Source organism: Alligator sinensis, unplaced genomic scaffold, assembly GCF_000455745.1.
Source record: "Alligator sinensis unplaced genomic scaffold, ASM45574v1 scaffold131_1, whole genome shotgun sequence".
Lineage (NCBI taxonomy): Eukaryota > Metazoa > Chordata > Crocodylia > Alligatoridae > Alligator > Alligator sinensis.
The window spans coordinates 5,908,401-5,936,278 of NW_005841830.1; the positions used below are offsets into that span (position 1 = coordinate 5,908,401).

Genomic DNA, 27,878 nt, shown 5'->3' on the forward strand with positions numbered 1-27,878 from the left:
CCTATAAGTTTATCAGGGGTGACCACCAGTATCTGGGGGAACGTTTGTTCACCAGAGCGCTCCAAGGGATGACGAGGTCAAATGGTCATAAACTACGACAAGACCGTTTCAGGCTGGACATAAGGAAGAATTTCTTTACTGTCCGAGCCCCCAAGGTCTGGAACAGCCTGCCACCGGAGGTGGTTCAAGCGCCTACATTGAACACCTTCAAGAGCAAACTGGATGCTTATCTTGCTGGGATCCTATGACCCCAGCTGACTTCCTGTCCTTTGGGCAGGGGGCTGGACTCGATGATCTTCCGAGGTCCCTTCCAGCCCTAATGTCTATGAAATCTATGAATACTCTGTAATTGTCACATTAGCATCACCACAACATTTACAGTTTCTGGGTAACCTGAAAAGGCAAAAAAGGACTAAAAATGTTCATGAATTAAAAATAAAGTGGATTAGATTTGTAAGGAGCCCAAGGACCTGTCTGAACAACATGGCCTTCAGTGCCCTCTTGTGGAACAAAACATGAAGAATGCCAAATAAGAAGAGGAACCGGGTTTTCTCACTTTTTTTCATTTGGTCATATTCCTTCCTCCAGTAAGTTCACTGGATCAGCAGAATTCACGTGGAACAAATTTAGCACAGATTCTGGAGGTGGTTCAAGCGCCCACATTGAACACCTTCAAGAGCAAACTGGATGCTCATCTTGCTGGGATCCTATGAACCCGGCTGACTTCCTGCCCTTTGGGCAGGGGGCTGGACTCGATGATCTTCCGAGGTCCCTTCCAGCCCTAATGTCTATGAAATCTATGAAACTTAGATCAATTCCACCTGGACTTTTTGAATGTCTGTACCCAGCCATAGTATATACATATAATATACTACACATGCCAAGATGATCCCATTTCGAGAAGCAGAGGAAGATACTTTTTACTTAGGCCTCTGCTACAAGTTACATTTATTACTTAATTAACTGGTGAATCATGCAAGAAATTTAGACCAACTACACATGCACAGTAAGACAATTCCACCTGGACTTTTTGAATGTCTGTACCCAGCCATAGTATATACATATAATATACTACACATGCCAAGATGATCCCATTTCGAGAAGCAGAGGAAGATACTTTTTACTTAGGCCTCTGCTACAAGTTACATTTATTACTTAATTAACTGGTGAATCATGCAAGAAATTTAGACCAACTACACATGCACAGTAAGACCAACTACAAATGCAAAGTAATTATCACACAATTAACTGGCTAATCGCTCAGCAAATTTAGACCAGCCACATGTACAAAGTAATTTATCACATGATAAAAATGACTATCCAGTTATAAAAGAGCCAACCAGTTATATAGTTAATACTTGAAAATGGGTAACAACTCTATATTTGGTCTCTATCCAGCTTTAACCTGAACATGTAGAAGGGCCCTCAGACTTTTTCACAACCATACATGCTAAAACAGATCTCATTCATTAAATAGATCCCACACCTGTCATACTGTTGAAGTGCAAATAAATCCTTTAAGAGATATTTTAGAAACATCAAGAAACAAACCTTTATGCATTTTTTTTTTTAACTGTAACAATTAATGATATTTTTGTGTTGCTTTCTTGGTGTAGTTTGACCAATCGCTGATTTAGCATACCTTAGTCTGGAAGCAGCAGTAAAGTTGTGTCAGGTAAGGGTGTTTCCGTGCTAATGCCAGAATTCTTTTTTCTGTCATTGTACAGTCCACGTCATCATCTTGGAGGATGACATCTTTCTTTAGGACTTTCACTGCATACACTTCATCTTTACCCTTTAGCTCAGCTAGCATGACCTAGAACCAACAGAAATCTCTGGTTAGGTGTACAAGCACATATTATACTATATATAAACAAGCTTAAACTCAATGAGAAAATGTATGGAGAGTTGAAAATTATTCAAAGGTTGCAATGATTACTGCACTTACGTAACTATCAAACTGCCTACCATAAACATCTGAGTACTACAACTTTTAAAAAAATTGTACTTTTTGTACATGTCCGACTATGAGGCACAGTATGTACGTGCCTTTGTTCAGTTTAGTTAAGGATACATGTGGTAAAATTGTTGTTCATTTAAATACCTTATGACTTGCATTCTGTGTCCTAGTGCTAAGATCTAAAATAAGATGGCTGAAGCTGGACAACAGCATGAATTTGGTTCCCTTTTTTGGAAAACACAACAACAATTTTGTCATGATATATGACCATAGGCACCACTTTGACAGCTTTAAAAGTAACTGATTTCAACTGCTTCTATTAATGGAACAAATCTTGTTCCCTTGCAAAAAGCTTAGTTTTGGTATGACTGGGCTTGGCACAGAGCTACTCTATGGAGGCTGAGAAGTTGGAGGAAAGGAAAACAGAGTTACTTAAGAACTGAGAGCTCCTAGTGTTTACGCCAAGTCCCCCTTTATTGTGTGACAATGGAGAATGGAGCCAGGTGGTAGATCACTTGCTTCAGCCCCACTTTTAAATCCCTATGGAATATGGTACTACAAAAAGAAAACTCCCAGTAGATCTGCATAGTTTCAGATACACCCAGTCCCCACCTCACCCTAACCCACATTATACAGTAGCACCGAAGTAGCCACTTCCATCTCCCTGCCACCTATGAATGACAGTTTTCAAGCACGCATGGTGTTTACAGCTCTTCCACCAGCTTACTCCAAATCAATGAGGGCCAACCTTTTTGGCAGGCTTGCCACAAATTAACCCTGCACTCTCCCCAGATGCCAATCCGATTCCCTTCCCCGCCTGATCTGCTGCAATGCTTTCTGCTTCCTGCTCTATCTACTACTATGTTGCTTTTCCCATCCCATGTCTGCTGCATGCCACACACAAGCCACCTTGCTCTAAATTACATGTCTGAGGGGGACCTGCACTCGCTCTCCTGCCTTAGGGCTCTGCACACCTATTTGGGGAAGCAGTCAAAGCCAAAGCTCTATCCATTTGGAAATAATTCTAGTTCACATATGCCATCATTATTTTACTGCTGATCAATAGATCAATACTTACAAGACATTCACTCTGAGAGAGGACAAACCAGAATAGTCAGTTAATCAGTAATCATCATCATTATTGTTATTCAGTTGTTTTCCTTTTCCTCCCTCCAAAGAAATACAATAAAAATGTGAACTCTAATCTGTGCACATAGAACTTGGTGTATGCAAACATCTGCATTCAGCATTAGCACCACCATGCACACTCAAAGATTAGCATCAGTGCATGGATGGGATGGAAGTTACACATATTCCTTATATGGAAAATCCATCTGGCCACTAGTTTTTGTATCTATAAATTCTATGAACTGTGAGTTCCAGCGTGAAGCCTATTAAACGTACATGCAGATATTACACTTCGAAAATGTGTGGGCTGGTGTTTGTATACACAAAGTTGTATTTGTACAAGAATAGAATCAATCATTTGAAAATAACTGGGATGTGTTTAATATTACTTTTGGAAAGGGCAACAGACTTGTTCAGGTTCCTTCATCCATTCTCCTTCCCCAGGCCGCATTCAGACCCCAACATGTGGGTTATTATATCTGGTCACCCTCTTTCTACAGTTTTCTTTTCCTTTTGAATTTTCCAGCTGTGCTTCTGTCTTAATCATGAATTATTCCAAAGCACCTTTGACTCCTCTCTCACTGTGGAGAAGAGAGGCCAGATGCAGGCCAACCCTTGTTCTACCACTCCCAGGTCAGGGCCCTATATAGCTGTATCAGCCCAGCAGGCCTTACTCAAAATGCCTTCAGAATGAACTGCATTATATCTTGTCCCTTTCAGGACAAATAAACCACCAAAATTTTGAGTCTTCATGCCATAGTGATTCAATGCAGGCAGAACACAAATGGGCTAAATACAGGCATCCAAGAAGCCAGCAGCAGAAGCACTTTAACCTTTGAGCTTGGTTCAGCTCAGGCCAGGTACAGAAGTTACTGGAGGAGGTACTAGAAGCTACTATGGCCAGGTAGAGAAATTACTGGAGGAGGCTCATTGTACGGTGGGTGCACAGAAAGCACTCTAAAGCCATAACCGAACAGGTGGTCAGGGCACATAGAGTGCTGTAAAAATGGTGGATCCTACTCTAAGATAACCCTGGATAGATGTGGTATCAGACTTCAGGAATATAGGCTGGAGCGCCCTAATAAACATCTGTACCACATCCCTCATGACTCACAACAGGTTGCATCCACCGACATCTCGTGGAGCATTGCAGCACCCTACTCGCTCCCCATCCTAGGGCAGCAGTCTAGCCTAGGTCAGAGTGCTTCAACTCTGCCCAACCACTGGACTAGTCTAGCCCCAAGGCTGTCAGTGACCTGAGGCAATAAAGCCCTTGTTTCCAAACCTCCCCCCTACTTTTTCCCTCAGGTCAACTATGACCTATAATATTTTCACTCAGTGTGTGGATTCCATCTACTCCGTCTAGCATTTGTAAATTTTCAGTTTTCAATTAGGTGCTGTGCTGTTTGCTGGATACCACATTCACATAGGGATTCATCTTGTACAGTGTTGTTTTGAAGTGTCTGTATCCAGATCTCAGTCTACTCGGCTTGACCCATGTTTCTCTGTCAAGGTCGTGCCCGATGCAGGACTCGTTGGTGTTGGTATAAAATGCTCTAGGAATAGATTTCAGACTGGATTATTCTAAATGCTCATTTCATTTCCATTCACCTCACCCCTTACCTAAATTGAGTGCAGCATACAAGGCCACAGTACCCAGCCTGCCAGGCTCTCCATTGGCCCAGAAAACTGGCAGCAGGGGAGTAGTTAGGGACTGTCTCCTTATGTCACTTAGTCTAATGCCCTAGAGTAAGAGGAATACATCTATATGTGTTCTGCCTGATTGTATTGCTTGATGTAAGTCTCGGTGCACTGTTAAGTAGAGTGTCAAGCTTTTTAGTGTGATAATTTCTGGACCATACAAGAGCAGAGCAATCTGCTGGGATGTGTACCACTGCAAGTGTGATAGTTCTGAGCACTTCGAAATTGTCACTCCGTGTTGTGCTGACTAAATGTCTTAAGGCAGATATCCATGCAGTCTTTACTGCTGACCTTCTGAATGTGATGTTTACAGGTGAAGGAACAGTCTAATAAGACTCCTTGGGGTATGCTCATGGGGAAAGATGTAGTTGCCTACTCTGAAATTCAGCTTGCTCTTGAGTCAACAATAGTCCTTGCAGAAGACAGATGATACTGATTTACTGATGCTCCTCACTTACCTTGTGCCTCTCAACCCGCCTCCCCACCTTCGCGGCACTGGCCTGGAACAAAGGTATGGCACCAGGCTCGATCCCCCCTACTGTTGTTGGGGACTTGTCAGTTTGCGTTATATTGAGTGGGGCCATACATCTGGATAATGGACAACTAACAGCCCCATCCCACAAGGTCATGTTGCTTTCTTGAGAGAGGCCATGTTTACCCAGATCCACCTGACTCAACCCAAACAGACCCTGATTTACACTGAAAGCTTTTTTCAAGCCCCACAGCCAAGGTGTAACCAACAGGCAAAGCTGTGCATTTTCACTAGTGATCCTCTGGGCCCATTTTGGCAGAGCAGCTATAAATGAGCACTGCAGTTAAGGGAATTCTCCCTAGCAACCCCCCCCCCCCCAAACACACACACACACACACACACACACACACTTCCTCCATCCTTCCCTCTGCTCCTGGAGAACCAGAGAAGGCTCATCCCTCTGAGATCAGACACTTGGGTTTCCCAGGCATCCCAGCTCCCACAGCAAGGAGATGGAAAACTCAGGTTTTCTCAGCTGGGAGGCGGAATGTGGGCATTCTTTGCCATGGGCAATGCTGGGTCATGAGAAGCTGTGCAGCTTCTGGCCTCATGCAGGGGAAAGGGGATTCACCAGAGGTCCCTTGGTGTCTCTCTTGTCTGCAAGCTCCACATTTGTGCATGGGAGGCCCACTCATGAAGACCAAGCTGCTGGATCCAGGATGGGTGCCTGGACACCTGCAGAATGCTGGAGACATGTGTAGATGGCACCAGTGACATGAGGACCAAAGGAGACCCTCAGTGCGGGGTTTTAAAATGGGCAAGTTGGCAGCTGCTTTCACCCTCAGTGCTGCAGCACTTGAACGAGCTGCCCATGGCCAGGAATGTACTGTGAAGGTCCAAGAATGAGGTCTGTGGATGGCTATCTGCTGTCTATGGGAGGCCACCCATACTGCTATGGATCTGAGAGTCACAGAGCCAGGATAAGGGGTTTATGCATGGGGTCATAAACTGCTTGAATCTAGCTATGACATGCCTGAGTAGGCATCAGTGCCACCTCCTGTGGAGACACTATAGCCCTCCTGGGCATCATGGAGAGCCCACCCCCCATCATGGAAAGCTCCAGTCCAGGGACTCCTTCCTGGGATGACATGCCTGAGAGTCACATGGGTTGGGGGGACAATGACACTGGATGGCGGCTGTGGGGGAACACTCCACAGCATGCATTGATTGGGAGATACTGGGGGTGGAGGAGCCCCAGAACGGGAGATCTGGTGCATGGGAGCTGCTGACCCATGGTCAAAGAAGCCAGGAAAGCATCCAATGGCGGTCACTCTGGGGAGCAGTACTAGGGACGGGGAGAGGGGGAACGAGGCTGCCCAAGCCTTGATGCCAGGGCTAGCATTGACTTCGCCCACCTTCCAGAGCCAACTCACTCTCCCTGGTTGCTGGCATTCGCTGGTGTAGGCACAGGGCCCCAAAAAGGCTCCAGGCCAGTTCAAGGTGGTTGGAAGCACTCAGAATGGTGGGAGGAGTTCCATGAACCCCACAAGCCCATCGGACCAGGCCACTGCAGGTCTGGGTCCCACTGCAGTGGAGCAGACTAGCCTCTGTGGAGACAGGCAGCCTCCTGGGCTCGTGCCGAAGTTCCGGAGTGGGCAACATTGCACGGTTTCTCTATATTATGCACATGCAAAGTTTGGCAACTGCAACATTTAATTAAACTAAGAGGTGGCAGTTTTTCACATGACATTCCCCCTGCTGCCCTAGGGTTTCATGTTTTAAGGTGAGCCCCCTGCAGCTGCCCACCCCTCTCGCCCCCTCAACATCATAACTGCCCAGTGCAGCCATGGTCTTTCCTCACTCTGTGTGTTAACTGAGCAGAAGTTTCTAAGTTCCAGACAGGGCAACATTGCACAGTTTTAGTTTAATAAAAACATTAAAAGTTTGGCAGCTTTAACATTTGGTTAAATAGAGGCACATCCCTTCCTTGCGCCTCATTCCCCTGCACTCCGGTGTGTGTCCCATGGGGTTGGCAAGGGAGAGGGGAAGGGGCATGGCTTGGGTTGAGGGCAGTGATCCCAAAGGAGCCCAGAGCTGGAGACCCAGGCCTGGTGCCAGGTCATGGGCACTTGAAGCCCTCTGGCCCTACTCATCTGAGGAGGGCTCCTGGTCAATTTGGGTGAGGAGATACTCAGCTAGGGCTTTGTGGATCTGCAGGGCCAAGGCCACCAATATCAGCAGGTGCAGAATACAGGCATCTTGGGGTCATGCACACACACCCTCACAACCCAGGTGTCTGGGACACTCGCACATGCACACACACCCAGAACCCAGGTGTCCTACATGTGCGCGCGTGCGTGTGCGCGTGCGCACGCACGCACGCACGCACACACACACACAGCAGGCCTAGGGTGTGCTGGGTGGGCAAACACGGGACGGCTGATGACTCATAGCCATGATGAGCCCCTGCCACATCAGGTTCAGGTGGACAGCTGTGATGTCCCTGCCAGTCAATCGGGGTGGATCAGCCATTCAACTCCACTTGGGAGTCTTTGGCAGCTGGGGAGCCCACGGGGTATGCTGGGAGGTGTACAAGCCATGCCCCCAGCACCTGCTTCACTTGGGTTATACAGATGGACTCTGAGCCCCCACCCCCACCAGATACAGAAGTTACCGGAGGAGGCTCATTGGCCTGTATTCAAACTATTTGGAGTTTGCAAGCCTAGAAGCTGGAAAAGTAACAACAATTTAATTTTACAAAATAAGCATATTTGAAGTGGGAATCATCTGGAGAGAGAAACTCAGAATTCCAGACCATCATGTGCATACTTCTGCTGTCTATTAAAATCCACTCATTGTAGCAATCTCAGTTTCAAGCACTGTCCATATCACTACTAAATGAAATTTCAATAGGGAAACCTTGAAATCTGGTTCAAAACTCTTATCCCTAGTTATTATAATGATTTAGAACATCTGAGTAACTGGGTAATCAGCAGGGAAAATATCCATGATAATGACTGTTTTGAAAGCAGACTATCCCTACAGGTAAGACAGGAAGGAAACCCCTGTGGTGGAAGCACTTTACAAAATAGGAATATCAGTAGTGTGCACTTAGAAACAACAGAGTCAAAAATAATCACAGTGAAATCAGAAACAGCCCCCTACCTTGCCAAAGCTGCCTTTCCCTAATACTTTAATGAAGTTGAACTCTTCGAGGCCTATTCGTTTTGTCTGGGCTTGTTTGATCTCCCCGTTTTCACCGTTCTCCCCAGGTTTAAGCTGGTTGTCCGTTGATGTTGCTGCTGTTGCCCTGTGTTCTTCTCCTCGATTGTCAAACGACAATGCTTTCCTAATGTTGTTTTCAAGCTCTTTGATTTCTGCGGGAAGGTGGGAACAAAAGAATGACTTCTCTATAAGCCAGAGCAGCATCTAATAGCTCTCTGCATCAGTGTTGGGGTAGGGCTCTCTCTCTTAGATTCCCCTCCCATTTTCCTTCCTTATCACCCTAAGAGGCCACTCGTTATGCTGAGCCTTCATTCTATAATATATTTATTTAAATACAAGTTTGAGAAACTAAAAGTGGACTAATTGATTTTCTTGAAAACAAGTTCAAAACCAAGAGACTTCTGTTTCATATCACAGAGATTTTATTTTTTCCCAAATATGGTTAGAAAATTTCAAAGCGATAAATCAAGGTCAAAATACTTGACAGAAAAAGGGGTGGGGGTGGGTGTCTGTGTGTGTGTCTCACACATGTATGACAAAAGCAGTCAGCCCTGTGGGTAACTTTACTTAAAGAAACTTTTTTCTTTAGCTCCTCATTCATCAGTGTGCATATTAAGTAGAAGGAAGTACTTTTAAGATCATGTCATTAAAATGTGGCCACCATTAAAAGTTTATCAACTAGTTTTTGAACCAGTGGAACTATACTAATATAAATGAAATGAGAAATAGGTCCCTTCACAGGTTTCTGGAAGACACAACAGTTCACAAATTTCCAATCAGAACACCTGATCCCTGAAAGCAACTCCTTGTTTAATATAAACAGCGTTATCCAGAGGGGTTGGGAGCTTATTGCAACAGATTTTTGGTTCCACATAAAGACCAAGTAATACTAAAGCAATGTGGTTAGTAAGGAAATAAAAAAAAGGTGTCTAACCCTGATCACACGGAGAGGTGGGTGCTGACTTCGACCTGTCTTCTTCTGATGGGGTGGTTCCAGGAACTGGTGGTTGAGACTCTGCACCAGCAATTAGCTAAAGAACATTTCCACAAAAAAAATTCAGTTGTAAGATCGTCTAACAGAGAATGAAGAAGCAGTGACTTCAAATAATGTAAGAATGAACAAAAGAAATTGAACACTCTTCACCCTTGCTAAATTACCACCTTGTTGGCTATGTTAAAAGTGAGATCTCAAGATATAAAATACAAGCTTTCATTTTAAGTAGGAATAGAAATGCTTATTAAATAGAGAGAAAGACACCTGCGTGATATTCTATTTCAGTAACACATGAAAATATATTTTAAAGCAAATGACTCAATACAAGTTTTCACCGTAAGGGTCCAATCATGTCATGCCTTGACTCTTCAATGGCAGTTGTCAGTTAAGCCAATAGGAGTGATGGCTGCCAGGACCTGAGTGGTACCTTTCTGCTCTAATAAGTGACAGCAGCACAGAGACTGGCACTGAAATCTTGGGGCATGCCGATATTGTAGTCGCAGTGTGCCCCAGGGCAGAGGGCTGCATGCATGCCTCAGCCTCCTGCTGGTGCCCCAAACTGAGAAATGTACCAGTGAGGTTATTCTGGAGCATCCCTCTCTGCAGCTGCTCTCCAGAAGACTTAAGTAGCCTCCCCAGTGCATTTCTGTGTTTGGAGTGTGAGAGTGGCAGTGGGTGAGCAGGCAGTGCCCCTGCAAGCATCCTGGCCTGTACACCTTGCTTCTACCATCTAGAGACATGATGCCCTCACATACTGCAGAGGAAACACAAAGCTGAACTGTGGTACACAACCCACAAAGCATCCTGCAGTTCACAATTAAAATATGCTGATTTTTAAGCATGAGGTTTTTTAAGCCTCTGAATTTTCTGTTGATCAACTTTAAAATTCTTTTTTTTTAAAAAGCTCAGTTACTTTATTTTCCCAAGATTCATAATTCAACTTAATTTGTTTTTAATTTTTCCACACCTATTTTTTGTTGTTGTTTTAAGCATTACATGATACAATCCAAGTGCATATTTAACCAGGATAAGAAGACTAGGTAATAAGACCAAGGAACTATTTTTTGTTTTACAAAAAAAAACAAATCATGTCAGAGGTGAGAGCAGATTACCTATTTGCATGGTGGTGGCAGAAGATTAAGAGGACAAATTCAGATATATTCAAACTTCAAATAATGCCATTTACATCACTGCCCATAATGATTGTCACAAAAAGGAATAGATTAGTTTCTGGCAAATGGATTTGGAAACATCAGCTTGCAGTCAATGTTTTCTTTTTGAATAAAAGACTGTTGTTACACCACATTGTCTGTTTATCATAATTGCAGCAGTATCATGCAGTAATGTCAAGTGTCTGGTAATCAATGATCCCATGCCAGTTTTGAGTCAGGTAAGAATATTTATGTATTTACATGTTTCAGTGAAGGAATTCAGGAGTAACTGGCTTTCCGTCAAGTCCAATTTTTCATGCCAGTCAGAAACAAAACCCATCTTGACATTTTAAAGTGGTCATCAGGTTTTCAGACCTGTATCATGTCAAAACAGATTCCCCAAAGACATTTAGCAGGGATGATGGACACTTTAATCTCAAAAGGCAAATCTTTTTAGTTCAAATCCTCATCCACAAAAGTAGTCCTCTTGACTTCATTAAGGTTCTTATAGAAGTCAAGTAAATAGGATAGAACCCCAATTTTTAATCCTGAAGTAGCTTCATTAGTTATGTGACACCTTTTATGTGAGGCTGTATCTTTGGCTACCTTTTTCCTTCTTTGGCCACTATTAGTGATCTTATCTGGAGTGACTCCAAGATCTGCAAGAACTTTAGCTATTCCTCTAGCATCCACTCCGCAGTTTGGTGCCACGTTTGTTTCACAGCGTCGATGTACATTCATTTTGCAAACTGCAATGAAACAGGTGGTAGAAAAAAGTTTATTACAGCAAATTAAATGGTACCTTAATAAACATCAATTTTATTTTATATAAATCAGATCTTCTAGGATTTAACATTTCTTTTCAAATACAATTCAATTTCTACAGAAAATGTTTAGCTCAATTAACTACAGCACTTGACATGCTGACATAAAATGATGTCTGCTTCATTATTTTAAAAAATAAGCTACTATATTTAGCTGAAAATAATGGTAGCAGAAGGCACTGTCCACATTACTCCTGCTGTAATCATTTACCCCACTGATGCAGTGCATAATCTGAGTAACACATTTAAGTGGCTGGGTTGAATTCTACATAGTTAAACTCATGTTAAACTATATTTTGTAAACCATTTACTGTCATTGGAGTTTCTCAGCCTTTATACAGGTATGAAAGAGTTGAGTTTAAGCATCTCTTTTTTCTAGTTACACACAGAAATTTTACTTGCTAATTTTATTTCAGTAAAACCAAGAAAAATTTCAGTAGAAGAGGGGTGTTTGAATATTTTGCCTAGGGTCTTACCTATTGCTTATGGGATACGCTTTTTCAAAGTAGTCAGGGAATCGTATTACTCATCACAGGCCTGCTCCTGTTTGTAATTAAATTAATGGGAGAATGGGGCAGGCCCTAGAAGTGGGACAAGATAGTTCTAGAAGAACCTTTAACTCATACAAATCTTGCACATACTGGGTACCTATACATGAGCAGCGAGGCTATTCCAATGCATTGTAATTACAATGCATCACAGCAGACTTGAGTCTGCTCAAGTGTCTGCTTGAGTCTGCTCAGTGTCCCCACACTTAAAAATGGAGGCAGAGGTGCTTTATCTAAAGCTCGTTGAAAGAGCTTTAGATAAAGCATCTCCAACACCATTTTTAAGTGTGGGAATGCTGATACATGAGAGGCTCTGGGCACTTTGAGTGGCTCTTGGAGCAGCTCTAATTAAAGCATCCCCTCCCCCCAACTCCTAAAGCATGTGTATAAACACCCGCTAGTTTTAAACCAGGGAAACATTTAAAATTTGACTGAATTGAGAGCCCAATTCTATTCTCTTGGACTTCAAAGAGAAAAGGTTTGGGTTATGTTAGTGGTTTTCAAACTTTTTTGAATTGCAGACCCCTAAAACATTTTGAATGGAGGTACAGACCGCTTTGAATTGTAAGTGTGGGTATTCACATACTTTGTTTGATCATAATAATCTTTTGGGGACCCCCTAGACAGTCTGTGGACCCCCAGGGTCCACAGGCGGCCACCAGGGCAGCGAGGCAGCCAGCGACAGAGTGGAGGGCGCCTTTCCCGCACATCCCGGGGAGGCTGCAGCCAGGAGGACGAGGAGGAGCCCGGACTGGGGCTCCCACATGTGGCAGCGGCTCTCCCCGCCCCTCTCTGGTCCATGCCCAGCTGCAGCTGCAGCCGTGCCCAGCTGAGCCACAAGTCTCTCTCGCAGCCTCTTGGATGCACTGAGGAGCCCCTGCTCACTCCTCCATCCCCACCTGCCCGCCCCCTGCAAGGCAGCGAGTGGGGGAGGCTGCAAAGCACTGCAGAGGTGTGTCCCACCAAGACACATCCCTCCACCTTTGATTAGTTTCCACTCTGGATGATATCTTTTCCACATTTGATCTGTCGACTTGCATTGTGCTTCTTTCATTATGCATTATGCAAAAGTGTTAATTTTAGTCAAGTGTTTGGTATTATTTTATTGTTGCTTTTATATTGTTTTTATTTTGGATTTTAAACCATATTTCCAGACCCATTTCATTGTCACTTCCTGCAACTTCATTGCTGTCAGGTCACGTGACATCACTTCCTGATGTCCGCTTCCTGTGAGGTGTATGAATATGGCTTGCCAGCCCACTGGGTGATAAAAAGTTCATGATACAGCCCCACATTCAAAAAGGTTGGACACCCCTGGTGTAATAGTAATCCTGCTCAGTATGATAGGAACCGCAGGTTCAAATACTTGGTGTATGTGCTTGGCTGAGGAGCCAATGGGGCAAAACTACCATCTGTGGGATTATGACTGAACACCTCTAAATCAGAATAGCCCCTAAAGGTAATGATACTGCTGTGCCATGGAGCCTTGATTGGCTCTGGATAGCTGGCCACTCCCCCAGAGGGGGCAGGACCCAGTGTGGAGAGCCGTTCATGTTGGGACAGGAGAGCAGGCAGAGGGCAGCCACATTTCCACCCACAGCATATCACATGTTCACAGGGAACCTGGTGCTAAATCATTCATAGATGCCCTGATTCTGGGTTAGGTTTTTGTATATAGCAGACCAGCTACCTTGTTGCAATCTATTGAAAGTCAGCCCTTGAAACAAGCTTTTGAAGGAAGGAGAGCAGCAGAGTATGGACCCTGGAATTCAGAAATGCAGACTTTGACTCACACAGGGAACTGATGGGCAGGACCCCTGGGAGGCCAGTCTGAGGGGGAAAGGAGTCCAGGAGAGCTGGTTGTACTTTAAAGAAACCTTACTGAGGGCACAGGAATGAATCATCCTGATGTGCAGGAAGACTAGCAAGTATGGCAGAAGACTAACTTGGCTTAGCAGAGAACTCTTCAGGTGTGCTAAAACACAAAAAGGAAGCTTACAAGAAGTGGAAACTAGGACAAACAACTAGGAAGGAATATAAAAGCATTGCTCAGGCATGCAGAGATGAAATCAGGAAGGCCAAAGCACAACTGGAGTTGCAGCTAGCAAGGGATGTGAATGGTAACAAGAAGGGTTTCTACAAGTATGTCACCAACAAGAGAAAGATCAGTTTTGGGCTTCCTGCTACAGAAAAAGATGTGGACAAATTGGAAAGACTCCACTGGAGGTAACAATGGAGGTAACAAAAATGGTTAGGGGCTGGGGCCACGTGACTTATAAGGAGAGTCTGAGCCTGAGGAAACTGGTCTTATTTAGTCTGAAAAAGAGAAGATTGAGGAGGGATTTAATAGCAAACTTCAGTTACCTAAAGGGTGGTTCCAAAGAGCAGGGAGCTAGACTGTTCTCAGTGGTGGCAGATGACAGAACAAGGTGCAATGGTCCCAAGTTACAGCAAGGGAAGTTTGGGTTAGATATTAGGAAAAACTCTCACTAGTAGGATCATAAAGCACTGGAACAGCTTACCCGGAGAGGTTATGGCATCTCTATACTTGGAGGTTTTTAAGACCTGGCTAGACAAAGCCTTGGCTGGGATGATCTAGTTGGGGCTGGTCCTGCTTTGAGCAGAGGGTTGGACTAGATGACCTCCTGAGGTCCCTTCCAGCCCTAATTTTCTATGATCCTATGATTCTATTATCTAGCCTTCAAAGCCAGATAAATTTGACATACATGCTTTACTCAGTTTAAAACTCCTATTGTAATCAGACATAACATCAAAATTATGCTATGAAAGTTGGAAATCCTGTGTGTATATAGTACTTAACATAACAGTGACAAATCAACTGTCATACACTCAAAGCCCTGTTTTCACACGCTGATAGTTTTGTATGTTATCAGAGGCCTGAAACATTTTAAAATGATCTCCCCCTGAAGATTATTAATCCTTAAACAAGACCTTCTTCCCACAATACCCGCAGTGCGATGCTGTGGCTAGTAAAGTGACCAAAACGCTGGCTTGCATCCATAGATGCTTCTCGAGCAAATCCCGGGACGTCATTCTCCCCTTGTACTCGGCCTTGGTGAGGCCGCAGCTGGAGTACTGCGTCCAGTTTTGGGCTCCACAATTCAAAAAGGATGTGGAGAAGCTTGAGAGAGTCCAGAGAAGAGCCACGCGCATGATCAGAGGTCAGGGAAGCAGACCCTACGATGAGAGGTTGAGAGCCCTGGGGCTCTTTAGCCTGGAAAAACGCAGGCTCAGGGGTGATCTGATGGCCCCCTATAAGTTTATCAGGGGTGACCACCAGTATCTGGGGGAACGTTTGTTCACCAGAGCGCTCCAAGGGATGACGAGGTCAAATGGTCATAAACTACGACAAGACCGTTTCAGGCTGGACATAAGGAAGAATTTCTTTACTGTCCGAGCCCCCAAGGTCTGGAACAGCCTGCCACCGGAGGTGGTTCAAGCGCCTACATTGAACACCTTCAAGAGCAAACTGGATGCTTATCTTGCTGGGATCCTATGACCCCAGCTGACTTCCTGTCCTTTGGGCAGGGGGCTGGACTCGATGATCTTCCGAGGTCCCTTCCAGCCCTAATGTCTATGAAATCTATGAATACTCTGTAATTGTCACATTAGCATCACCACAACATTTACAGTTTCTGGGTAACCTGAAAAGGCAAAAAAGGACTAAAAATGTTCATGAATTAAAAATAAAGTGGATTAGATTTGTAAGGAGCCCAAGGACCTGTCTGAACAACATGGCCTTCAGTGCCCTCTTGTGGAACAAAACATGAAGAATGCCAAATAAGAAGAGGAACTGGGTTTTCTCACTTTTTTTCATTTGGTCATATTCCTTCCTCCAGTAAGTTCACTGGATCAACAGAATTCACGTGGAACAAATTTAGCACAGATTCACATACTGTGTTTCTATCAACAGTTTAACCAACACCTAGTGCCATAAAACTGCACTATGCAGCAGTCCACAGAAACAAATCCACATTCTCTTGGAAGTTACCAGCAGTTGTATGAACGTTCCCTGTGTGCTCTACATCAATCCTGAGCCCTTCAGAAAGCAGGTAGCATTACGGTTGAAGCCTTCTGCCTGCTCACAAGAACAAAGCTGAATGACCCAGTAGGAAAAACCCTGTTACATACTCACATGCCCATGATCCAGAGCACAGTGGCAGGGAAAACATTTCTAAGAGCTATAAGGTTACATCTTTGAGATCTAAACTCTTTGAAATAAAGCAGAGCAGGGAAATACTTATGTTCTCAATAAGTAGAGTTTAAACCAAGGGGCACAGGAATTAGCAGTGTAAAGCAAGAGCAATTTTCTTTTCACTGATGAGGTAGGCACAGTGTACCTAACGCAGGCAAATTGAATACTGCTGGGCACTCAGAAAAAGGAAAATAGGAAGCACTGCACTCCTGCTAAGATGGAAACAATTCAAGTGACCTCTAGCTTTCATGAAAGCCATTTTACAGGAAGCAAGAGGAGGGAATTGAGGCTTTGCAGGCTAACCGTTCATGTACATGCATTGCACATTTAGTGCCTGTGGATTTACTATATATTACATAAGGAAGGAAGTGAAAGCCTTAACATGGCAGGTGGGAGACAAGGGTGATGATGATTAACTTGTGGACTTGAAGGGTTAGTGTTACAAAATTGAAGGGAAATAGTGGAGAAATTCTACTTCTGACTAGAAAGTGGCAAAGAATGGCAAGACGCAAGCTGAATTTCCTTCCACCATAATTGAGACAGCATGGGGATACATGAAAAATAGCCCTCCTAGTTTGGTACTCTGCTACTAACTATTGTTTGATGCTCTAGGGTAGTGGTTCCCAACCTTTTAAGACTCAAGGTACTGCTCATCGGACTTAAGGCACTCCTTGGAAAACGCCAGCTCTTAGCTTTCACTCATTTCTTGACTATGGAAAAATAATAGAGCAATTCTTCTCTTGTAAAGAACTCAATAAGACCACAACAAGTGAGAATGTTTCTGACACTATAGATTCCACTAGGGCTTTACCTTGTGAATCACGGGTAGGTGTTAACACACCAAATATTCCAAGGCACCTTCAAAAGGATTGCACTGTGGTTGAGAATCAGTGCTCTAGGGAATGGCTTATACTTTCTACTGCTCTTTATCATGTAACACTACCATAAGAAAGTCTTCTTCAATATGCTACCCGATTATCTCTTTACACTGTAAAGCTTGAGGACTGGCAGCCCTCTATTATTTTCATCTGGTATGACTGCAGAAAATAAAATTCTTAATTCATTATTGGGTATTTGATACATGGCGCATGAGGTCTTGCCTTTCAGAAAAAAACAAAGCAGTAAACATTTAACCCTGCCTTTATATTTATTAAGCTAAGTGCATCAATTCATGATGGTCAAAATTTCCATGTGACAATGGTTTTAATTTAATTACATATCCATTCTTATGGTTTGACACAAGCTTAAAGTAACTGTCCACTAAAAACCACAAAATGATGAGGTTTAATTCACCGTTGCCCCAAAATGTTACTAACCTGGAAATATTAGGGCTGTATTTGTTTCCACTTTTGGAGTAAATCTCTATCTTGAAAGACTGTATTCATTAAGTTTGCCTCATTACCAGAAGAGGAAGTGCCCCCTTTCCCCTAATCCAATCCAGGAAACAAATACAAAGCTGCCTCTCCCTGCTGATCAGCTACAGAAAAAGCATTTCACAAGGATTAAGAATGAAGAGATTTCAGGTATAGGAGGTGAACCAGCTTGGTCTTGAGGAAGGAACTGGATGCCTGCCCCACTGTCTGTTCTCCAGGCAGTAGAAGAGTCAGAGAACTACATTCTGATCCACAATATAATTGCTATTGTCTAAGGCTGCTATTTATTTTTTTGCTATTTCCTATACCTGCTGGAAAAGACAGAACAACTTGACAAAGAAGTTTATTTTGCCATTATGACAAAAAAGCATTTCCAAACCAATGCATTGGCTGAGAAACAAGGCTCTGAAGTGAAATTTCTTACCTTTGCATTGTAAACCTTGTCTCAAAAGACCCCAGAGCAATGAACCACAGTGGTCACAGAAGGTGGGCACTTTGTAATTATGAATGCTGAACTTGTGAGGCATGTTGACACTGAAACGCTGGGAGCCCACTTGCTGAAAAAGCAAAGCACAACATATTGAAATCCTCCTCGTCCTAACTATTCCTTTTACAGGCCAGAATTGGGACCCTCCTATATTCTGAATTTTTACACAGATGGAACAAGATGAAAAAAGTGTGCTTGTATGAGGCATAGGTTTCTCTCCTCCCTCCTCCACTTTTCTTTTTCTTGTTGTTCAGAAGATAATTGATGACTGATAACTGCTGGTGCAAAGACTGGAGTCTGCTTCCCAGCATTCATGGGAATAACTGCACAGCTATCAGCAAGGAATCTCTCAGCATGCAAGACAAGGAAGTCACTCCCAGTTGTTTTGGAAGCAGGAGAGGGAAGAGCTAGTGCAATAGGAAAGGGGGGAAAAAAGAGTAGTTAGTCCCAATCCATTTGCTTGTTTATATCCCTCTGTTCTTTAGGCTGGTTAAATGACAAAGCTAGGAATTTTGTTCTGGGTACCCACAGAATCATTGACTATAATTAAAGGACATGATTAACAGGTTTTTAAGGATGCATGTACTGTACAGCAAAAGACTTATGTCTCTGCATGTTCCCCTCCTTCTCCCCTCACTGTTGGCTATTATCCAGTGTTCTAGCACCCCTCTAAACAATGAGAGCATCTTATCAGCAGGGCATTCAAGCTTCCACCAGTCTGGAGCCTGGAAATGTAAATCTACACAGGAATTCAGATCTCCCTGTGGGCGCTGCTCAAATGCATCATTAGCCAAAATACTGATGCGGCACTGCTGTATTGTAATCTTGCCTGAGAGATCAGATTTTGGAGCGAAAGCACAACGTCTGCTCCCTAAGTTACACTGGAGAAGTTTAAACGAAATTTGAAAAGTTACTGTAAAACTGGCCTTGGGGGCATATAGTACAATCATCTCCAGGATAGCATTATTTCAAAGCCTAGTTGGGACAGTTTAGCTTGCAGCTGATGTTATAACTTGCTTAAATATCTGATAACATAAACAACATATGTAGATAGTCCCCTTTATACAAGGCACACAATTTTTCCAAATCGAGGAAGGAGTTGAACTGTAAAAAAAACCCAGTTATCTACCAAGTAACTAATAGTACTTCTATGGTGTTACTCTATAACCATCAGCCCAATTCAAAACTTTTTTTTTCCTATTCTGTTTAAAAGCTCTGGATGCAGCTTTTATCAGAGCAACCCTCGGAAATCATAGTACAGAAATGTAACCTTCCTATTTCAGATTGCTAATAAATCAGCCACAATAAATGGGCTTGAGAGATAAAGGCTCTGATGCTGTCCCCCTTTGAATTCAGCAGCAAAACTGCCACTTATTTTAACAGGGAGCAAGTTAGGGGGGAAAAAAGGACTAAGAAAAAGCATGCACAGGGAAATACTTAGGGGGCTCAACACAGCATTTAGACTGTATCTAAATCTTGCTAACCAGGAAGAGACTGCTCTACAATAATTCCAATGTAAATAGGGCTGTTGTGGAAATCTGTCATTCAAAAGTAAATGTTATATTACAGGGAGGCCGGAAGGATGCAAACAAGCTAACATTTTGTTGATTAAATGAAGGAGTCAGTAGTAACTTCAACAGATAAAAAGTTTTGGGTTTTTTGGGGGTTTTTTTATCTAGAGCATTTATTTTATAAATATTTACCTCATCATGAGTTTCCTGTTTCTTTAAACCAGCACACTTGGTTATTATAAGCTCATGGCATCTCTTGTGGACTACACAAGTGCAAACTGTAAACAAAAATGGGATGAAAGAATGAGTTTTCATGAAAACAATTTTTAATGTAAAACTTGAAGTCATCAGGCTAAAGATGTTGGACCCCTTTTCCTGTGATCTGAAAGATACAGGCCAAAAATGGCTTCTGATTTTAGTTAAAGAACCCTGACTTACAAATGCAAGGTTCCCAGCATTTTCTGAAGATCAGAGCCTTTTACAGGATCAAGGGTTGGGCAAGCAAAATCTAAAGCATCTAACAGTCTACACCACTTTAAAAAAGTCTCAGCTATAAGTGTATTTCTCTCACTAGACAGCGATTTGTATGACCATTATTATTTATTAATTCTACAGAGAGTTGTGCATGACCTCAGCACCCTACAAAACACAAAGATAAAGAGAGCCCTTGCCTTTAATTCCAAAAGAAACACAAAGATGCTTAGGAGAAAGAAAAACAAAACTATTTTATCAGTAGGGGTTACATATATGAAAAGAATCAGACATGAAAATACATCCACAAATATGACAGATGAGATAAAAATTAAAAGGGCTGATCAATGCATGATAGAAGAGTAAAGTGACTTCTATTTGTGGCACTGGTCACTTTTGAAAATGGGATACTTGACTAGGTGGACCTTTAAGATATTACAGATACCTTACAGTAATTTCTACTTTTTTATGGGGAAAAAAAAAGAAACATGGTCTGCTTCCCCCCCCTACACAAGAAAGTAATTTTTCCCCCCATGCCTCTTATAACAAGAAAGTGACATCTTGCTCAAAGCTTCAAAAAATATAAATTTTTAGAAAAATTAGGTATTCAAAGCATGGAAAATATCATCCCCAAAGGTGACTCTTTTCAAAAGTTCTAAGCATGGGAAATGAAGAGATAAAAATGGAAACACTTTTGCAGTCTTAACTACAACCGTTGCTATTGATGACCTCTATAATTATCGAATGTAATTACAGTCATTACAATTACCTAGTATGTCTCATCCAAAAATCATAAAATGCTTCGAGCAGAGACTTCTTCATTTTATAGATTAAAGAGTGAGAAAAATGGTTAATGTTATTATAAAATAAGGTCCCCTAACTTTGGATACCCAGAGACACATACACCTAGGATCTGATTTTCAGAGACACTAAGTAAGCATTCTTCCCACTGACTCCAAGCCACCCAAAGTTGCAGAACACTATTGGAAAATCGTGTTGACGGTAAGTGATCTGCTCTAAATCACAAATTGGTGACTGATTCTATGATAAAATCTACATATTCTGATTCACAGTCCTGTGTTCCAGTCATGCCATTGTACTTTCTGATAAGCAAAACTTAATTACACACAATAATGACATATTAGTATCTATTCAAACTTCTCTCCATAGACTCTCTTACCTTGACATTGATATCCCTGTTTTCCTATTACACCCCTGTAGATAAGAACATAAAGCAGTTTAGAAAATGTAAGATACACAGATAAAAAAAATAGATTTTTTTCCTTAGTCTTTTTGGTCCGATTCACGGAAAGTTCAGTCAACCCACAGCCTACACACTGCATCATTGGACTCATTTCCATATCATTTTCTCAGTATGAGAAAAAGGTACATCATATGATTGGGGGTGAACACACCATCTGGATCATGTACTCTGTGCATTCCTACTTACTCATGGACAGTTCTCCCTCGACTGCACAGATGGAGACCTAATGAGCTGAAACTTCCATTTGCTGATGTTTTTCTTAAATTTCCAAGATTATTATTAATTATTATTTGATTTTCTAAAATGTCTAGAAGCTTTATTCATGGATGAGGCCATCAATGTGCTATGCACTGGGAAGACACAAAGGAAAAATACATGGGTCCTTCCTCAAACAGCTTACAAGCAGTACTCTCAGCATTTTGGCAACCCTAACCATAGTTAAGTTCTTTTTGCATGCATCATAGCTAAGAAGAATGTTAAACAAGGAATTGAAGAAAGACAAGGGTTCAGCTCTACAAATGTTAATGGGGATCACTTGCCAAGAATGGCAACATGGATGGTGCTTGTCTGAATATTTATCAAGGGAGTGATGGCATCAGGAGCTACTCTGAAGTGAGAATCAACCTACTGATACTGTATAAAAGATGCTAGGTATGTAGAAGATAGGTCATGAAAAGACTCAAGGACAAGACAAGCAGCTTATGTTTGATGTGGTAGAAGGAAGACCAGCATAGGGATGCAAAAATGGGTGACCGTCAAATGCATAGGCTAGGAAATGGTTACTGAGCCGCATTGAGCCAGGACTCCATTTGACAAACTCAGAAAAGGGGATACTGCAATAATCAGGGTGTGATATGATAAGAGCCCTAACAAGAATTTTATTTGTATGGATGGATTTAGAGATGGCTTGAATGTCAATATGACCTAGAAGAGGTCATAGTTGAAGATATTCACAGTGATTGAGAAAGCGGAGGGGGCAGGAAAGGGGAGATCATAGAATCATAGAAGTAGGGTCGGAAGGGACCTTGTAGATCTTCAGGTCCGACCCCCTGCCCGGGCAGGAAGAAAACTGGACTCAAATGACCCCAGCCAGGTAGGCATCAAGCCGCGTCTTAAAGACCCCCAGGGAAGGAGCCAGCACCATTTCCCTTGGAAGTCGATTCCAGAATTATTATTCTGGAGCTCTTTAAAAATTGATAACTATGCACAGTTTATAAGCTGTCTCTGGATCCCCTTTTGGAACGGGGAAAATACCCTAAATGCTCACAAGATAAATGCAAGTACAAGAGGCATACTTGGAGGTGCTGTTTCCATCTCTGGCATTTTATGCGTGCCTTACAAATGTCACACTTTTGATATAAAAAGACAATTACATCTGGTTAACATAATGTATTCAGAGTGAATACACATGACTCTAGGATGTTCAAAAGAAAGAAGCTTTATGTGCACCTTTTGCCCACTGCAGTTTCTCCCTAAAACATCTTCATTAGCCCAGGGCACAAATATGCAGTCCTTTCTCATGCAAGTTCAGCTGACTTCACATGCGTAACTTCAGTCTGATGTGTTAGGTTTGTTAGATTAGTAGTTTTGTCATCAGCTGAATGGCTGATGTGAGTAAAGGCTGCAGGGTCTGGCCTCAAGATTTTAAGCTCTTCAGAATAGGAATTCTGAGCTAGAATCTGGAATAACTAGCAGAGTTACTCTGGATTTATGCTGGAGTACTGAAAGTAGAACCTGTCCCCATGCCTACTCTTCATCTGTAAAGTAATACAAACTTAAACTTACCTATAATACAAAAAGTAAATCTTGACTGATGTGCCTAGCTCAAAGCAATATAGTTTCATAGTTGGTAGGGTTGGAAGGGACCGGAGCAGATCATCAAGTCTGACCCCCTGTCATGGCAGGGAAGAGTACTTGGGTCAAACAACCCCAGCAAGGTGTTCATCTAGCCTCCTCTTAAAGACCCCCAAGGTAGGAGCCAGCACCACTTCTCTTGGAAGTTGTTTCCAAATCCTAGCTGACCTGACAGTGAAGCAGTGCCTCCTGATATCTAGCCTGAATATAATACTATGTTAATTAATCTGTGAATTTTAGACTGACAAGCTGACATTTAAACAACAGGTGTCCAAAGAAACCAGCCTAAGCACCTGCAACTTTGATCAGCTTTACAAAGATGCATATATACTCCATTCTTCTCAACATGTGGCCACTTTTTTGTATGCTTGGTTTGACATTTTTTGCCAAATCTGCACTCCAATGGAAAGAACCCTGTAGAGACTGACCTAGAAGTTACTAAACATAGAGGCCCACCTAGAACAAGAATAGTAGAATTACTTTCATTTTGTCTCTCATCAGAGATAGAATGGGGTGGCTCAGAAGTCAAAAGTTCACCTTTGATGGTTGTCATAGGATACTAATGTGTACCGTAACCTAATTCAAGGTAGTCGTCTAGTTCCCAGTGACTTCAGTGGAGCCAGGATTTTATCCTTCCAGTATCTATTACAAGTATCTATTTTATCCTTCCAGTATCTATCTTTTCTTGAATCCTTTTCCTGAATGGTTTTTGTACATTAATTCACCTTCTGAGCCCTTAAACATGAAGGATTCATGCCCCAAACACCTAATATGATACCATTTCTCTTTTTTAAAACGTAAGTTTTTTAAAGCTTTGAAAACACTGACAGTGCATGCTTCTTCCTTCCTAGAAATGCATTTAAAATGACTACCACAAGAGGGAGGATTATGAAACCACAGGGCCCAATTCAGTGTCTAATAGCAACATAGAGCAATTTTATTGAGTTTATGGGGTCTACTATGGAATCTCAGTATTTCATTCATATTGTTTCAATTGGTGATTATTAGTTAGATGTTTTATTTAAAGAATTTTGAAGCAAAACATACCACAGCTATATAGGCTTTTCTTTTCTGTGGCATATTGCTGAAGTGATCCTAAAAGTATTAAAAATTAAGCTAATGGGCACAGTAGTGAATTACAGGAGTCACATCCATCTATTGTATGCTAGACAGGAGAGGGCACCATTGTCTAGCCCAGAGGAAAGCATAAATTGTATTGTTTATGATGGAAGTTTGACAGTTTACTGTTCTTATTTGCAAAAAACAGATGGAAACAGAATATTAAAACAAAGAGGAAAAGAGCTACTGATCAATTCTTTTAGTACTGCTCTAAGACACTATGGAACATTACTAATTCCAAAATAAAATGACATCTGAAAAAAGAAAAAAAGCCGAAAAGTTGAATATACCATATAAAATCTCTGCAGTGGGAACAGTACGTTGGTTGCCTAAGGTAGGTGGCCATGAACTTGTGTCCATTAACCTGATGGACTCTGCGTCGCACTGCACCCTGCCGTTTTCTGGGACGCATCCGCTCTCTGAACACACGTTCCTCATTGTCTTTGGGTGCTGAAAGAAAAAGGGAGAGAGGGGAAATGATAAGCATAAAATCATCCCAGGCATATATACTGAAGACCAGAAGTAGAAGGGAAAAAATTAAAATCAAACGTCTTAAAAAAATTCCCCCATATCCTGTAAATAGTAATGCAAAACAAGCCACTTTCATTAAATGTGATCTTGTCCTTAGCAGTGAAGGTATGGAGGGAGAAGGGGTCGCCTTATTTAGGATCATGACAGATGAACCACAGAATTAATGGATTCTGCAAATTCTCTCATTATCCAAACACTTTGATTGTAAACTCCACTGGGTTAGCATCAAGTCTCCCTGATCTTCTTGTCCCAGACAGACTTTATCTCTGAAATAGGCAAAACAAAAACTCCAGGTCCAAATACACGGATCTTAGGAAGGTTCTGATTAAAATGTGGCTCTCGTTATCCTCTAATTTCATTAGTTACCAGTGTGAAGAAAGGAGGGGATTATCTCATTAACCAATGTATGTGCAAGTGCAAGCAAGTTGGAATAGGAGGTTTAAATTACTGCTTAAGAATCAAAATCCTTGTAAAATATCTATGAGATGCACAGGAGGAAAGGCATTATGTGCTGTCTAGTCAAAAAATGAATCACCTCCTTGCACTGTCTTGAAAATAAAACTCTCTGTCCTCTCCAAGGAGCTTTGTATCCTTCAGACAACCAGTGAGGATGAATTAGCAACAAAAAATATTACAGTTGTGGCAATTCTTCATTTTATGTAATGACTGGGATCCAGTGGGTGAATCACATGAACATGCATGCTCCTGGAGGCTGGAGGGGTATGGCGAGCTCCTGCAGGTGTCGGCAGCGCTGTTGGTGGGGGGAGTGGGGAGGCAGCGAGCGGGGAGCTCCTGCAGGCAGCCGTGGTGCTGTCAGTGGGGCGGGAGAGGGGTGTGTGGCAAGCGCTGACCATTGGTCGGCAACCACCTGCAGACGCCGCCGGCAGCATCAGTGGCAGCCAGTGGCGATCGCGGACCACCCGCAGATGCCGGCAGCATCAGTGGTGGCCAGTGGCAATCACAGACCACTCACAGATGCCGCTGGCAGCATCGACAGCAAGGGGGGAGGGTGGCAAGTGGCGACCAGCTGCAGGCACTGCTGGCAGTGTCAGCAGTGCCTTTTCGCAGAGGGTGCACCACCACACTCAGGGGGTGCACATACACCCATGTGTACCCCCTATGCATCGCCAGTGTACATGAATTAACAGTACAGAAAGATATGTGCCCATTTCTATCTTACCTTAAAACAAATCAAGCTCACCAGAATGAGATATATATTCTGATCTATACCACAGAGTTTTGCTGAAGAATATAGTTTTATGACCATTATTTGACCCCATACTTAATGTATGAACTTCCTGAGCCATCAGGTCTAGCCTCTTCCTATCACTGATAGCCACTTCATAGCATCTCTTCATAAACTGATCGACTTCCACCTTAAAACTGCTTAGGTTTCTTGCCTTCACTAATCCTGGAAAGCTGCTCCAAAGCCTCAATCTTCTGAATGTTAGAAACAAGTTTACTCATTGCTAGTGCAGGCAGATTCTGGTAGGTCAGAGAGAAACTTCCAAAAGAAGAAAAAGGCTATTTCAGTTCCCACAAAATTACTGGCTTGGTTTTGCATTGCCAGGACTGGGCAGCATTGTAAGAATATGTACAAATGAAATTAAACATTTACAGACTTATGTCAGATAATATTTCAAATGAAAAGGCATTTAATACTTGAAATTGTGAATCACTGCCTTTATTATGCTGAGGAATACAATCTACTTTGGTTTATCATATATTCTGTCCATTTTTGTTTACTATTAGTTCTGTTCTGGATAATTAACAGTACAAACAGAATGAAAAATCAGAGAGCAAACCAAGACTTTTACAATAACAAGTTTTTAAATAAATATTCAGAAGTCATCATTACTACTAAAAGATGCAAATGTAGAACAAAATTGCCTATTTTGTTTAGGAATGGCTATAAAACCATTTTTCAATTAAAGTGATTGACAACAAACTAAGGTTATGCATAAGCAGAGATTTAGACATTTAAATGAACTAAGCATGCATATGTGCATAAGTGTATGTAAGAGAATGTTAGTTTCTTTAAAGGCATTGATCCACAAGATCCAAAATTGTGTGTACTGCAGTTTGTGCCAATAGGTATGTCTGTGATAGTGACATTTTAAATTTTTTTAAGCCCCAAAGAAATCTATTCTTCCTTACATAACATCTTACAAATACTTCATGTGCAGAAATTAAAATTTAACTTTAGACACAATTCAATTTCAATTCAGTTTATTAAGCTTTAGACACAAGCATCTACCAGATGGCCCATGTGAAATTATTTGGTGCTTTTGGTTCCTAGTAAACACATTTTTATGTCCCCACCCCTCCTGAAAATTATCCCTTCAATCAGTGCTTAGGAGGAATCTTATTCTCTCCAGTGAAGCCTCCACAGAAAGAGAAAAAACAACAGCTGGCCATCAATGCACTTTTAATTAATGCAGGGCACATCTACATGTGCCCCTGACTGAGCAGTTGGTACTGTGCAGTCATTTAGTACTTACTTTAGCAGTCCTGGCAGCACACAGGTTATTTTTTATGCTACTGCATGGTAGCTTGTTCCTACTGCTCAGTGACAGCGGTGTCATGGTTAGTGGATGCCAATGCTACATGGCCATAGGAATGAGCTACATCACCATTAGCTCATCGCTATGGCGACGTAGCATCTTGTGTAGACACACCTAAACTGAACTTGAAATTTCCAAGGACTCATTCCCTATGGGCAGGAAGGGTTTTCCTTCCAAGGGAGGAAACAGAAGATGTGTACCAAACATTTGAAAATCTCAAGATTTCTCGGTTCTTGCAGCAACCCTGTCTTACTTCTTTCCTCAGTCAAATGGCTGTACACAAACTTTTAAAATAAGAAATGTACGTTATAACTCTTCTAAGTCATGCTGCCACTGGTCCTTTGTTTACAACTACTCATAGAAATCACAGAGAAGTAGAGCTTGAAGCGACCTCCAGAAGTCATCTAGTCCAACCCCCCTGCCTGAGGCAGGATCATCCCTATCCAAACTATACTATACAATCCATAAGCTAAACTCTTCATAAG

At 42.2% G+C, this 27,878-nt stretch overlaps 1 protein-coding gene across 2 annotated transcripts in view; it reads right to left on the bottom strand.

The window, feature by feature from the left end:
* The window catches only part of PRKCE (protein kinase C epsilon), a 518,294-nt gene that overhangs the window by 187,737 nt on the left and 302,679 nt on the right, over nt 1-27,878 (bottom strand). For both annotated transcript variants that reach the window (XM_014519408.2, XM_025204781.1), the window contains exons 3-10: nt 24,589-24,748; nt 21,242-21,276; nt 19,783-19,868; nt 18,017-18,149; nt 11,238-11,380; nt 9,421-9,517; nt 8,427-8,638; nt 1,643-1,816 (exon numbers count right to left, since the gene is read on the bottom strand). In XM_014519408.2, coding sequence (XP_014374894.1) covers nt 1,643-1,816; nt 8,427-8,638; nt 9,421-9,517; nt 11,238-11,380; nt 18,017-18,149; nt 19,783-19,868; nt 21,242-21,276; nt 24,589-24,710 — 1,002 coding nt within the window. In that variant the 5' untranslated portion in view covers nt 24,711-24,748. The remainder of the gene's footprint in view (nt 1-1,642; nt 1,817-8,426; nt 8,639-9,420; nt 9,518-11,237; nt 11,381-18,016; nt 18,150-19,782; nt 19,869-21,241; nt 21,277-24,588; nt 24,749-27,878) is intronic.